General features: G+C 44.2%; 1 protein-coding gene across 1 annotated transcript in view; it reads left to right on the top strand.

The window, feature by feature from the left end:
• Positions 1 to 12,910, top strand: part of LOC121565226 (LIM and calponin homology domains-containing protein 1-like) — a gene marked incomplete at its 3' end in the record, with an annotated part of 43,912 nt that overhangs the window by 15,453 nt on the left and 15,549 nt on the right. Inside the window, exons 3-4 of the mRNA XM_045219509.1 lie at positions 10,508 to 10,578; positions 10,832 to 10,901. Of these exons, the coding sequence (XP_045075444.1) occupies positions 10,508 to 10,578; positions 10,832 to 10,901 (141 nt within the window). The remainder of the gene's footprint in view (positions 1 to 10,507; positions 10,579 to 10,831; positions 10,902 to 12,910) is intronic.

Here is a 12,910-nt window from a genome sequence, read left to right as displayed (position 1 = left end):
TGGTGAAGTGTGTGTGTGTGTGTGTGTGTGTGTGTGAAACTAAGAGAATATATGCTAGAATAGTGTCTCTCCGTTCCTCTCGGTGGCCGTGTGAGTGTTTGGTTTCTCTGAAGACACCGGAGAAAGCCCGTTCCCCGGAGCTCATGCACCAGGACGCCTCCTTCTGCAGGCGAGAGCGAGGATGGTTGCCATGGCTATGAAAACTTGTACTAGTATTCACACACATGCCTCTCTTGTGATGACTGTTTACAATCAATCATGTCGTTTCAATGATATCTGTGTGTGTGTGTTGGGGGAGGGGATGGTCTTGTTATTGTGAGTAGACCTACATGGGAACATATCTTCCACCATCTGATTGGTGGGCAGCGATTGAGTGAAGTCAGCTAGTTCCAGTATCAACCACCTTCACACACTCACACACACACACACACACACACACACACACACACACACACAGCAGAGCTCAGTTGACTGCTGTGTCCTGATCTAGTTTCTAATCAGAGAGTCTGTCTGTCTCTGTCTCTATCTCTATCTCTCTCTCTGTCTCTCTCTCTCTCTCTCTCTCTCTCTCTCTCTCTCTCTCTCTCTCTCTCTCTCTCTCTCTCTCTCTCTCTCTCTCTCTCTCTCTCTCTCTCTCTCTCTCTCTGTCTCTCTCTCTCTCTCTCTCTCTCTCTCTCTGTCTCTCTCTCTCTCTCTCTGTCTCTCTCTCTCTCTCTCTCGTCTCTCTCTCTCTCTCTCTCTCTCTCTCTCTCTCTCTCTCTCCCTCCTCTCTCTCTCTCTCTCTCTCTCTGTCTCTCTCTCTCTCTCTCTCTCTCCTTAATTCTCTCTAGTTATTTATGGCTGGTAAGGCTGCCTCTCTATTTCATGTTATTTATATCCCCAGACACAGGTGTGTGTGTTCTGTGTGTGAACATGTGTGTGTCTGACATTGGTCTCCAAGGAAAGCAGTAGCCTTTCAGGTTAATCTGTCTCCTCGAGGCCCCGCCCCCCCAGATAGAAATGTGTTTTCTAGAACAGATATACCTCTGATGTGTGTGTGTATTTTACATGCCAGATGTCACAGCTGTTCTCCTTGCAGAGATTAATTGGAATAGCTTCAGATGTCCAACTGTGCAATATCTGTGTGTGTGTGCTTGTGTGCTTGTGTGTGTGCGTGTGTGCTTGTGTGTGTGCGTGTGTGCTTGTGTGTGTGTGTGCGTGTGTGCTTGTGTGCGTGTGTGCTTGTGTGTGTGTGTGCGAGTGTGCGTGTGTGCTTGTGTGTGTGCGTGTGTGCTTGTGTGTGTGTGTGTGCGTGTTTGTGTGTATGTCTGTGTGCTTTTGTGTGCGTGTGTAATCAGGATAGTTAGATGGAGAGAGAGTCCGTACAATAATTATACATTTGATTAATATAGATTATAGAAAATCATTATATTAAAAAATGTTTGATTGGGCCTCCCGAGTAGCGCAGCGGTCTAAGGCACTGCATCGCAGTGCTAGAGTGCGTCACTTCAGATCCGAGTTCGATCCCGGACTGTGTCACAGACGGCCGTGACCGGGAGACCCATGAGGCGGCACACAATTGGCCCAACGTCGTCCGGGTTAGGGGAGGGTTTGGCCCAGTGTCGTTAGGGGGAGGGTTTGGCCCAGCATCGTCCAGGTTAGGGGACGGTTTGGCCCAGCGTCGTCCAGGGTAGGGGAGGTTTGGCCGGCCAGGATGTCCTTGTTCCATCGCGCTCTAGCGACTCCTTGTGGCGGCCGGGTGCATGCACGCTGACTTTGGTTGCCAGCTGTACAGTGTTTCCTCCGACACATTGGTGCGGCTGGCTTCCGGGTTAAGCGAGCAGTGTGTCAAGAAGCAGTGCAGCTTGGCGGGGTCGTGTTTCGGAGGACGCATGGCTCTCGACGTTCGCCTCTCCCGAGTCCGTACGGGAGTTGAGCGATGGGACAAGACTGTAACTACCAATTGGATATCACAAAATTGAGAAAAGTGTCTATCGTTGGTAGACTGGGGTTAATAATCTGATGTTGAGTCAGGAGAATAGTGTCTATCGTTGGTAGACTGGGGTTAATAATCTGATGTTGAGTCAGAAGAATCGTGTCTATCGTTGGTAGACTAGGGTTAATAATCTGATGTTGAGTCAGGAGAATAGTGTGTATCGTTGGTAGACTGGGGTTAATAATCTGATGTTGAGTCAGGAGAATAGTGTGTATCGTTGGTAGACTGGGGTTAATAATCTGATGTTGAGTCAGGAGAATAGTGTGTATCGTTGGTAGACTGGGGTTAATAATCTGATGTTGAGTCAGGAGAATAGTGTCTATCGTTGGTAGACTGGGGTTAATAATCTGATGTTGAGTCAGGAGAATAGTGTCTATCGTTGGTAGACTAGGATTAATAATCTGATGTTGAGTCAGGAGAATAGTGTGTATCGTTGGTAGACTGGGGGTTAATAATCTGATGTTGAGTCAGGAGAATAGTGTCTATCGTTGGTAGACTAGGGTTAATAATCTGATGTTGAGTCAGGAGAATAGTGTCTATCGTTGGTAGACTGGGGTTAATAATCTGACGTTGAGTCAGGAGAATAGTGTCTATCGTTGGTAGACTGGGGTTAATAATCTGATGTTGAGTCAGGAGAATAGTGTGTATCGTTGGTAGACTGGGGTTAATAATCTGATGTTGAGTCAGGAGAATAGTGTGTATCGTTGGTAGACTAGGGTTAATAATCTGATGTTGAGTCAGGAGAATAGTGTGTATCGTTGGTAGACTGGGGTTAATAATCTGATGTTGAGTCAGGAGAATAGTGTCTATCGTTGGTAGACTGGGGTTAATAATCTGATGTTGAGTCAGGAGAATAGTGTCTATCGTTGGTAGACTGGGGTTAATAATCTGATGTTGAGTCAGGAGAATAGTGTGTATCGTTGGTAGACTGGGGTTAATAATCTGATGTTGAGTCAGGAGAATAGTGTCTATCGTTGGTAGACTGGGGTTAATAATCTGATGTTGAGTCAGGAGAATAGTGTCTATCGTTGGTAGACTGGGGTTAATAATCTGATGTTGAGTCAGGAGAATAGTGTCTATCGTTGGTAGACTAGGGTTAATAATCTGATGTTGAGTCAGGAGAATAGTGTCTATCGTTGGTAGACTGGGGTTAATAATCTGATGTTGAGTCAGGAGAATAGTGTCTATCGTTGGTAGACTGGGGTTAATAATCTGATGCTGAGTCAGGAGAATAGTGTCTATCGTTGGTAGACTGGGGTTAATAATCTGATGTTGAGTCAGGAGAATAGTGTCTATCGTTGGTAGACTGGGATTAATAATCTGATGTTGAGTCAGGAGAATAGTGTCTATCGTTGGTAGACTAGGGTTAATAATCTGATGTTGAGTCAGGAGAATAGTGTCTATCGTTGGTAGACTGGGGTTAATAATCTGATGTTGAGTCAGGAGAATAGTGTCTACCGTTGGTAGACTAGGGTTAATAATCTGATGTTGAGTCAGGAGAATAGTGTCTATCGTTGGTAGACTGGGGTTAATAATCTGATGTTGAGTCAGGAGAATAGTGTATATCGTTGGTAGACTGGGGTTAATAATCTGATGTTGAGTCAGGAGAATAGTGTCTATCGTTGGTAGACTGGGGTTAATAATCTGATGTTGCGTCAGGAGAATAGTGTCTATCGTTGGTAGACTGGGGTTAATAATCTGATGTTGAGTCAGGAGAATAGTGTCTATCGTTGGTAGACTGGGGTTAATAATCTGATGTTGAGTCAGGAGAATAGTGTGTATCATTGGTAGACTGGGGTTAATAATCTGATGTTGAGTCATGAGAATAGTGTGTATCGTTGGTAAAATGGGGTTAATAATCTGATGTTGAGTCAGGAGAATAGTGTCTATCGTTGGTAGACTGGGGTTAATAATCTGATGTTGAGTCAGGAGAATAGTGTCTATCGTTGGTAGACTGGGGTTAATAATCTGATGTTGAGTCAGGAGAATAGTGTCTATCGTTGGTAGACTAGGGTTAATAATCTGATGTTGAGTCAGGAGAATAGTGTGTATCGTTGGTAGACTGGGATTAATAATCTGATGTTGAGTCAGGAGAATAGTGTCTATCGTTGGTAGACTGGGGTTAATAATCTGATGTTGAGTCAGGAGAATAGTGTCTATCGTTGGTAGACTGTGGTTAATAATCTGATGTTGAGTCAGGAGAATAGTGTCTATCGTTGGTAGACTAGGGTTAATAATCTGATGTTGAGTCAGGAGAATAATGTGTATCGTTGGTAGACTAGGGTTAATAATCTGATGTTGAGTCAGGAGAATAGTGTATATCGTTGGTAGACTAGGGTTAATAATCTGATGTTGAGTCAGGGAGAATAGTGTCTATCGTTGGTAGACTGGGGTTAATAATCTGATGTTGAGTCAGGAGAATAGTGTCTATCGTTGGTAGACTAGGGTTAATAATCTGATGTTGAGTCAGGAGAATAGTGTCTATCGTTGGTAGACTGGGGTTAATAATCTGATGTTGAGTCAGGAGAATAGTGTCTATCGTTGGTAGACTAGGGTTAATAATCTGATGTTGAGTCAGGAGAATAGTGTCTATCGTTGGTAGACTGGGGTTAATAATCTGATGTTGAGTCAGGGAGAATAGTGTCTATCGTTGGTAGACTAGGGTTAATAATCTGATGTTGAGTCAGGAGAATAGTGTGTATCGTTGGTAGACTGGGGTTAATAATCTGATGTTGAGTCAGGAGAATAGTGTGTATCGTTGGTAGACTGGGGTTAATAATCTGATGTTGAGTCAGGAGAATAGTGTCTATCGTTGGTAGACTAGGGTTAATAATCTGATGTTGAGTCAGGAGAATAGTGTCTATCGTTGGTAGACTGGGGTTAATAATCTGATGTTGAGTCAGGAGAATAGTGTCTATCGTTGGTAGACTGGGGTTAATAATCTGATGTTGACTCAGGAGAATAGTGTCTATCGTTGGTAGACTGGGGTTAATAATCTGATGTTGAGTCAGGAGAATAGTGTCTATCGTTGGTAGACTGGGGTTAATAATCTGATGTTGAGTCAGGAGAATAGTGTCTATCGTTGGTAGACTGGGGTTTATAATCTGATGTTGAGTCAGGAGAATAGTGTCTATCGTTGGTAGACTGGGGTTAATAATCTGATGTTGAGTCAGGAGAATAGTGTGTATCGTTGGTAGACTGGGGTTAATAATCTGATGTTGAGTCAGGAGAATAGTGTCTATCGTTGGTAGACTGGGGTTAATAATCTGATGTTGAGTCAGGAGAATAGTGTGTATCGTTGGTAGACTGGGGTTAATAATCTGATGTTGAGTCTGGAGAATAGTGTCTATCGTTGGTGGACTGGGGTTAATAATATGATGTTGAGTCAGGAGAATAGTGTCTATCGTTGGTAGACTAGGGTTAATAATCTGATGTTGAGTCAGGAGAATAGTGTCTATCGTTTGTAGACTGGGGTTAATAATCTGATGTTGAGTCAGGAGAATAGTGTCTATCGTTGGTAGACTGGGGTTAATAATCTGATGTTGAGTCAGGAGAATAGTGTCTATCGTTGGTAGACTGGGGTTAATAATCTGATGTTGAGTCTGGAGAATAGTGTGTATCGTTGGTAGACTGGGGTTAATAATCTGATGTTGAGTCAGGAGAATAGTGTGTATCGTTGGTAGACTGGGGTTAATAATCTGATGTTGAGTCAGGAGAATAGTGTCTATCGTTGGTAGACTAGGGTTAATAATCTGATGTTGAGTCAGGAGAATAGTGTGTATCGTTGGTAGACTGGGGTTAATAATCTGATGTTGAGTCAGGAGAATAGTGTCTATCGTTGGTAGACTAGGGTTAATAATCTGATGTTGAGTCAGGAGAATAGTGTCTATCGTTGGTAGACTGGGGTTAATAATCTGATGTTGAGTCAGGAGAATAGTGTCTATCGTTGGTACTCTGGGGTTAATAATCTGATGTTGAGTCAGGAGAATAGTGTGTATCGTTGGTAGACTGGGGTTAATAATCTGATGTTGAGTCAGGAGAATAGTGTCTATCGTTGGTAGACTAGGGTTAATAATCTGATGTTGAGAACAGTTATATAAACAGGGGGGCTGTTGACCTCCACTCTATTACACGGAGGGGGAGGGACGGAGGGGGAGAGGGAGGCAGGGAGTGAAGAGCTTCACCCTCTCTTTTTGCCAGTTACAGGAAAGTCTATGGGCCAAATGTCCCCTCCCCTGTTGTATCATGACAGATCTAACCCTAACCCATATCCTGTTGTATCATGACAGATCCAACCCTAACCCTAACCCACATCCTGTTGTATCGTGACAGATCATGTTGTATCGTGACAGATCTAACCCTAACCCACATCCTGATGTATCGTGACAGATCTAACCCACATCCTGTTGTATCGTGACATTTCTAACCGTAACCCACATCGTGTTGTATCGTGACAGCTCTAACCCTAACCCACATCCTGTTGTATCGTGACAGATCTAACCCTAACCCACATCCTGATGTATCGTGACAGATCTAACCCACATCCTGTTGTATCATGACAGATCTAACCCTAACCCACATCCTGATGTATCATGACAGATCTAACACTAACCCACATCCTGTTGTATTGTGACAGATCTAACCCTAACCCACATCCTGTTGTATCGTGACAGCTCTAACCCTAACCCACATCCTGTTGTATCGTGACAGATCTAACCCTAACCCACATCCTGATGTATCGTGACAGATCTAACCCACATCCTGTTGTATCGTGACATTTCTAACCGTAACCCACATCCTGTTGTATCGTGACAGCTCTAACCCTAACCCACATCCTGTTGTATCGTGACAGATCTAACCCTAACCCACATCCTGTTGTATCGTGACAGCTCTAACCCTAACCCACATCCTGTTGTATCGTGACAGATCTAACCCTAACCCACATCCTGATGTATCGTGACAGATCTAACCCACATCCTGTTGTATCGTGACATTTCTAACCGTAACCCACATCCTGTTGTATCGTGACAGCTCTAACCCTAACCCACATCCTGTTGTATCGTGACAGATCTTACCCCTAACCCACATCCTGATGTATCGTGACAGATCTAACCTAACCCACATCCTGTTGTATCATGACAGATCTAACCCTAACCCACATCCTGTTGTATCGTGACAGATCTAACCCTAACCCACATTCTGTTGTATCGTGACAGATCTAACCCTAACCCACATCCTGTTGTATCGTGACAGATCTAACCCTAACCCACATCCTGTTGTATCGTGACAGATCTAACCCTAACCCACATCCTGTTGTATCGTGACAGATCTAACCCCTAACCCACATCCTGTTGTATCGTGACAGATCTAACCCTAACCCACATCCTGTTGTATCGTGACAGATCTAACCCTAACCAACATCCTGTTGTATCGTGACAGATCTAACCCTAACCCACATCCTGTTGTATCGTGACAGATCTAACCCTAACCCACATCCTGTTGTATCATGACAGATCTAACCCTAACCCACATCCTGATGTATCGTGACAGATCTAACCTAACCCACATCCTGTTGTATCGTGACAGATCTAACCCTAACCCACATCCTGTTGTATCGTGACAGATCTAACCCTAACCCACATCCTGTTGTATCGTGACAGATCTAACCCTAACCCACATCCTGATGTATCATGACAGATCTAACCTAACCCACATCCTGTTGTATCGTGACAGATCTAACCCACATCCTGTTGTATCGTGACAGATCTAACCCTAACCCACATCCTGTTGTATCGTGACAGATCTAACCTAACCCACATCCTGTTGTATCGTGACAGATGTAACCCTAACCCACATCCTGATGTATCGTGACAGATCTAACCTAACCCACATCCTGTTGCATCGTGACAGCTCTAACCCCTAACCCACATCCTGTTGTATCGTGACAGATCTAACCCTAACTCACATCCTGATTTATCGTGACAGATCTAACCCTAACCCACATCCTGTTTTATCGTGACAGATCTAACCCTAACCCACATCCTGATGTATTGTGACAGATCTAACCTAACCCACATCCTGTTGCATCGTGACAGATCTAACCCTAACCCACATCCTGTTGTATCGTGACAGATCTAACCCTAACCCACATCCTGATGTATCGTGACAGATCTAACCCACATCCTGTTGTATCGTGACAGCTCTAACCCTAACCCACATCCTGTTGTATCGTGACAGATCTAACCCTAACCCACATCCTGTTGTATCGTGACAGATCTAACCCTAACCCACATCCTGTTGTATCATGACAGATCTAACTCCAACCCACATCTTGTTGTATCGTGACAGATCTAACCCTAACCCACATCCTGTTGTATCATGACAGATCTAACCCTAACCCACATCCTGTTGTATCGTGACAGATCTAACCCACATCCTGTTGTATCATGACAGATCTAACCTTAACCCACATCCTGATGTATCGTGACAGATCTAACCCTAACCCACATCCTGTTGTATCGTGACAGATCTAACCCTAACTCACATCCTGATGTATCGTGACAGATCTAACCCTAACCCACATCCTGTTGTATCGTGACAGATCTAACCCCTAACCCACATCCTGTTATATCGTGACAGATCTAACCCACATCCTGTTGTATCGTGACAGATCTAACCCTAACCCACATCCTGTTGTATCGTGACAGATCTAACCCTAACCCACATCCTGTTATATCGTGACAGATCTAACCCACATCCTGTTGTATCGTGACAGATCTACAGTACCATTTATGTTGACGTAGTCTGTCCACCAGAGACTAGTTGTCTAATACAGTTGCAACAGCACAACTTTAGATTTGTATTTTTATTTAACTAGGCAAGTCAGTTAAGAACAAATTCTTATTTACAATGACGGCCTACCCGGCCAAACCCGGACGACGCTGGGCCAATTGTGCGCCGCCTTATGGGACTCCCAATCACGGCCGGATTGTGATACAGCCTGGAATCGAACCAGGGTCTGTAGTAACGCCTCTAGCACTGAGATGTAGTGCCTTAGACTGCTGCGCCACTCCGGGAGCCAAAGATCATTAGAACGCATTCGCCAAAAGCCACAAAATACACCTGAATGGATTTCTGCAAATATGTCAATACCACAGGAGTCCTCTTACATTTGGGAACTTTACAGTCCTATTGATCAAACAGCCATGAAAGGTGCTGTAGGCTCTCTGTCCCTCAGTTATGCACATCAACAACAACAATATCAACAACTAATACTAGCCAGAGCAAGATGAGCTCAAATCTAACAAAGGAACATTAGATAAACCCTCTCAAACTTTTTCAGCTAGTGGGCCGCTAGTTAGAACCTCTTTATAACCTGGTTAGAACCTCTTTATAACCTGGTTAGAACCTCTTTATAACCTGGTTAGAACCTGGTTAGAACCTCTTTATAACCTGGTTAGAACCTGGTTAGAACCTCTTTATAACCTGGTTAGAACCTTTTTATAACCTAGTTAAAACCTGGTTAGAACCTCTTTATAACCTGGTTAAAACCTGGTTAGAACCTCTTTATAACCTGATTAGAACCTCTTTATAACCTGGTTAGAACCTGGTTAGAACCTCTTTATAACCTGGTTAGAACCTCTTTATAACCTGGTTAGAACCTCTTTATAACCTGGTTAGAACCTGGTTAGAACCTCTTTATAACCTGGTTAGAACCTCTTTTATAACCTGGTTAGAACCTCTTTATAACCTGGTTAAAACCTGGTTAGAACCTCTTTATAACCTGGTTAAAACCTGGTTAGAACCTCTTTATAACCTGATTAGAACCTCTTTATAACCTGGTTAGAACCTGGTTAGAACCTCTTTAGCAGTGGTGTAAAGTACTTAAATAAAAATACTTTAAAGTACTACTTAATTTAAGTAGTTTTTTGGGGGGTATCTGTACTTTACTTTACTACATTCCTAAAGAAAATAATGTACTTTTTACGCCATTCTTTTTCCCTGACACCGAAAGTATTTGTTACATTTTAAATGCTTAGCAGGACAGGAAAATGGTCCAATTCACGCACTTATCAAGAGAACATCCCTGGTCATCCCTACTTCCTCTGATCTGGCGGACTCACTAAACACAAATGCATAATTTGTAAATGATGTCTGAGTGTTGGAGTGTGCCACTGGCTACCCTTAGATTAAAAAAACAAGAAAATGGTGCCGTCTGGTTTGCTTAATATAAGGAATTTGAAATTATTTTTTACTTTTACTTTTACTTTTGATACGTAATTATATTTTAGCAATTATATTTACGTTTGATACATAAGTATATTTAAAACCAAATACTTTTCAACTTTTACTTTTGTAGTATTTTACTGAGTGACTTTTACCTGAGTCATTTTCTATTAAGGTATATTTGCTTTTACTCAAGCATGACAATTGGGTACGTTTTCCACCACTGCTCTTTAGAACCTGGTTAGAACCTCTTTAGAACCTGGTTAGAACCTCTTTAGAACCGTGATGATGTGTGTTCTCCCCCAGGAGGTGACGGGGAGAAGTTTCGGGGAGAATGACTTCCGGAGCAGCCTGGAGAACGGGATCCTGCTCTGCGAGTGAGTTCTGTGACCTTACTTCCGCCTTTGAAATCCCCACAATCCTCTGCTGTTCCACTGTCTCTCTTCACACACACCAATCCTCTGCTGTTCCACTGTCTCTCTTCACACACACCAATCCTCTGCTGTTCCACTGTCTCTCTTCACACACACCAATCCTCTGCTGTTCCACTGTCTCTCTTCACACACACCAATCCTCTGCTGTTCCACTGAGTGTAGTGTGGTGAAGTGTTTGTCTGTGTGTCTCTTCCAGGTTACTGGGGTCCATCAGACCAGGTTTGGTCCAGAAGATCAACAGACTACCTACACCTATCGCTGGACTGGTCAGTACTACAGTACTACTAAATCACACCAAATGGATTTAGAAAGCCCTGTCTACATCATTATACAGAAACTCAGCCCCCAAAACCCCAAACAGCAGCAATGCAGATGTAGAAGCACGGTGGCTAGGAAAAACTCCCTAGAAAGGTAGGAACCTAGGAAGAAACCTAGAGAGGAACCAGGCTTTACTGGGTAGAGAGGAACCAGGCTCTGAGGGGTGACCAGTCCTCTACTGGCTGTACTGGGTAGAGAGGAACCAGGCTCTGAGGGGAGGCCAGTCCTCTACTGGCTGTACTGGGTAGAGAGGAACCAGGCTCTGAGGGGTGGCCAGTCCTCTAGTGGCTGTACTGGGTAGAGAGGAACCAGGCTCTGAGGGGAGGCCAGTCCTCTAGTGGCTGTACTGGGTAGAGAGGAACCAGGCTCTGAGGGGTGGCCAGTCCTCTACTGGCTGTACTGGGTAGAGAGGAACCAGGCTCTGAGGGGTGGCCAGTCCTCTAGTGGCTGTACTGGGTAGAGAGGAACCAGGCTCTGAGGGGAGGCCAGTCCTCTAGTGGCTGTACTGGGTAGAGAGGAACCAGGCTCTGAGGGGTGGCCAGTCCTCTAGTGGCTGTACTGGGTAGAGAGGAACCAGGCTCTGAGGGGAGGCCAGTCCTCTAGTGGCTGTACTGGGTAGAGAGGAACCAGGCTCTGAGGGGTGGCCAGTCCTCTACTGGCTGTACTGGGTAGAGAGGAACCAGGCTCTGAGGGGTGGCCGGTCCTCTTCTGGTACTATATTCATGTTACCAATCCAATAACTAGCCTGTTAATATTGGTACTCTCGCTAAGTAGTGATGTGCAGTTCGCGAACGATTCGTTCCTTTTGAACAACATTTTTTACTAACCCGAGAGTCATGATCCGTTCCTTTTGATCAACTCTTTTTACTGACCCGAGAGTCATGATCCGTTCCTTTTGAACAACTCTTTTTACTGACCCGAGAGTCATGATTTGTTTTTTTCTGAGTGACTCGTTCATTTTTGTCGTTCGTTTTGACCTACTGGCCGCAATGAGTCTTACAGCAGGATTAATACGCTCCTCTGGTTCAGCAACTCCGGAGATGTGCTCCGACCTGCAACTGTCTTATCAGCTGCGCAAGGGGAAATGGGATCAATCTGCAGGCAGCACAGAGGACAAAAAGACATGTTTAGAACTGATCATTGATCGCATGGTGCAAGAATTCATGCTATTCATTGATTATTGAACGTTACGAATGGACACATCTTTGTAGAACCAAAACTTACACAGCCTCTGTTCAACGAACTTGAACTCGATAACAAATCATTTGGGGATTGCAGTTCGCGAACGATAGACTATTGTGCGTGTCACTCGCGGCAACCAAGCAATGCATTCCACCAAGGGTCGTTCACAATCTAGTCTGGTTATGGCCACCGCAAATAGACCTTGTCAACAAATAATCTTATTTGTATGCTTCGCAATCAACAGATGTACGTTCTTTAAAGCACACTTTTACAAGTCTGTCACAGATGACAGCTCCAATACATTTACATTTGACATTTTAGCCATTTAGCGGACGCTCTTATCCAGAGCGATTTACAGTAAGTAATGAGTGCATACGTTTTCGTACTGGTCCCCCTGTGGGAATCGAACCCACAACCCTGCCGTTGCAAGCGCCATGCTCTACCAACTGAGCCACATGGGACTCCAAAATCAAATTGCATGTCAATAAGCCCCCTATGGTGAAGGACGTGAAGGAGAGGCTTGTAGAATATCAAACTGCATCATGTCAATAAGCCCCCTATGGTGAAGGGACGTGAAGGAGAGGCTTGTAGAATATCAAACTGCATCATGTCAATAAGCCCCCTATGGTGAAGGACGTGAAGGAGAGGCTTGTAGAATATCAAACTGCATCATGTCAATAAGCCCCCTATGGTGAAGGACGTGAAGGAGAGGCTTGTAGAATTATGACTCTTTGGAGTTTTCAGTTCGTCGTTCGCCGGTAGGGGGGTCCTGTCT

Source organism: Coregonus clupeaformis, unplaced genomic scaffold, assembly GCF_020615455.1.
Source record: "Coregonus clupeaformis isolate EN_2021a unplaced genomic scaffold, ASM2061545v1 scaf2421, whole genome shotgun sequence".
Taxonomy (NCBI): Eukaryota; Metazoa; Chordata; class Actinopteri; order Salmoniformes; family Salmonidae; genus Coregonus; species Coregonus clupeaformis.
This window is presented reverse-complemented; position numbering and strand designations above follow the sequence as displayed.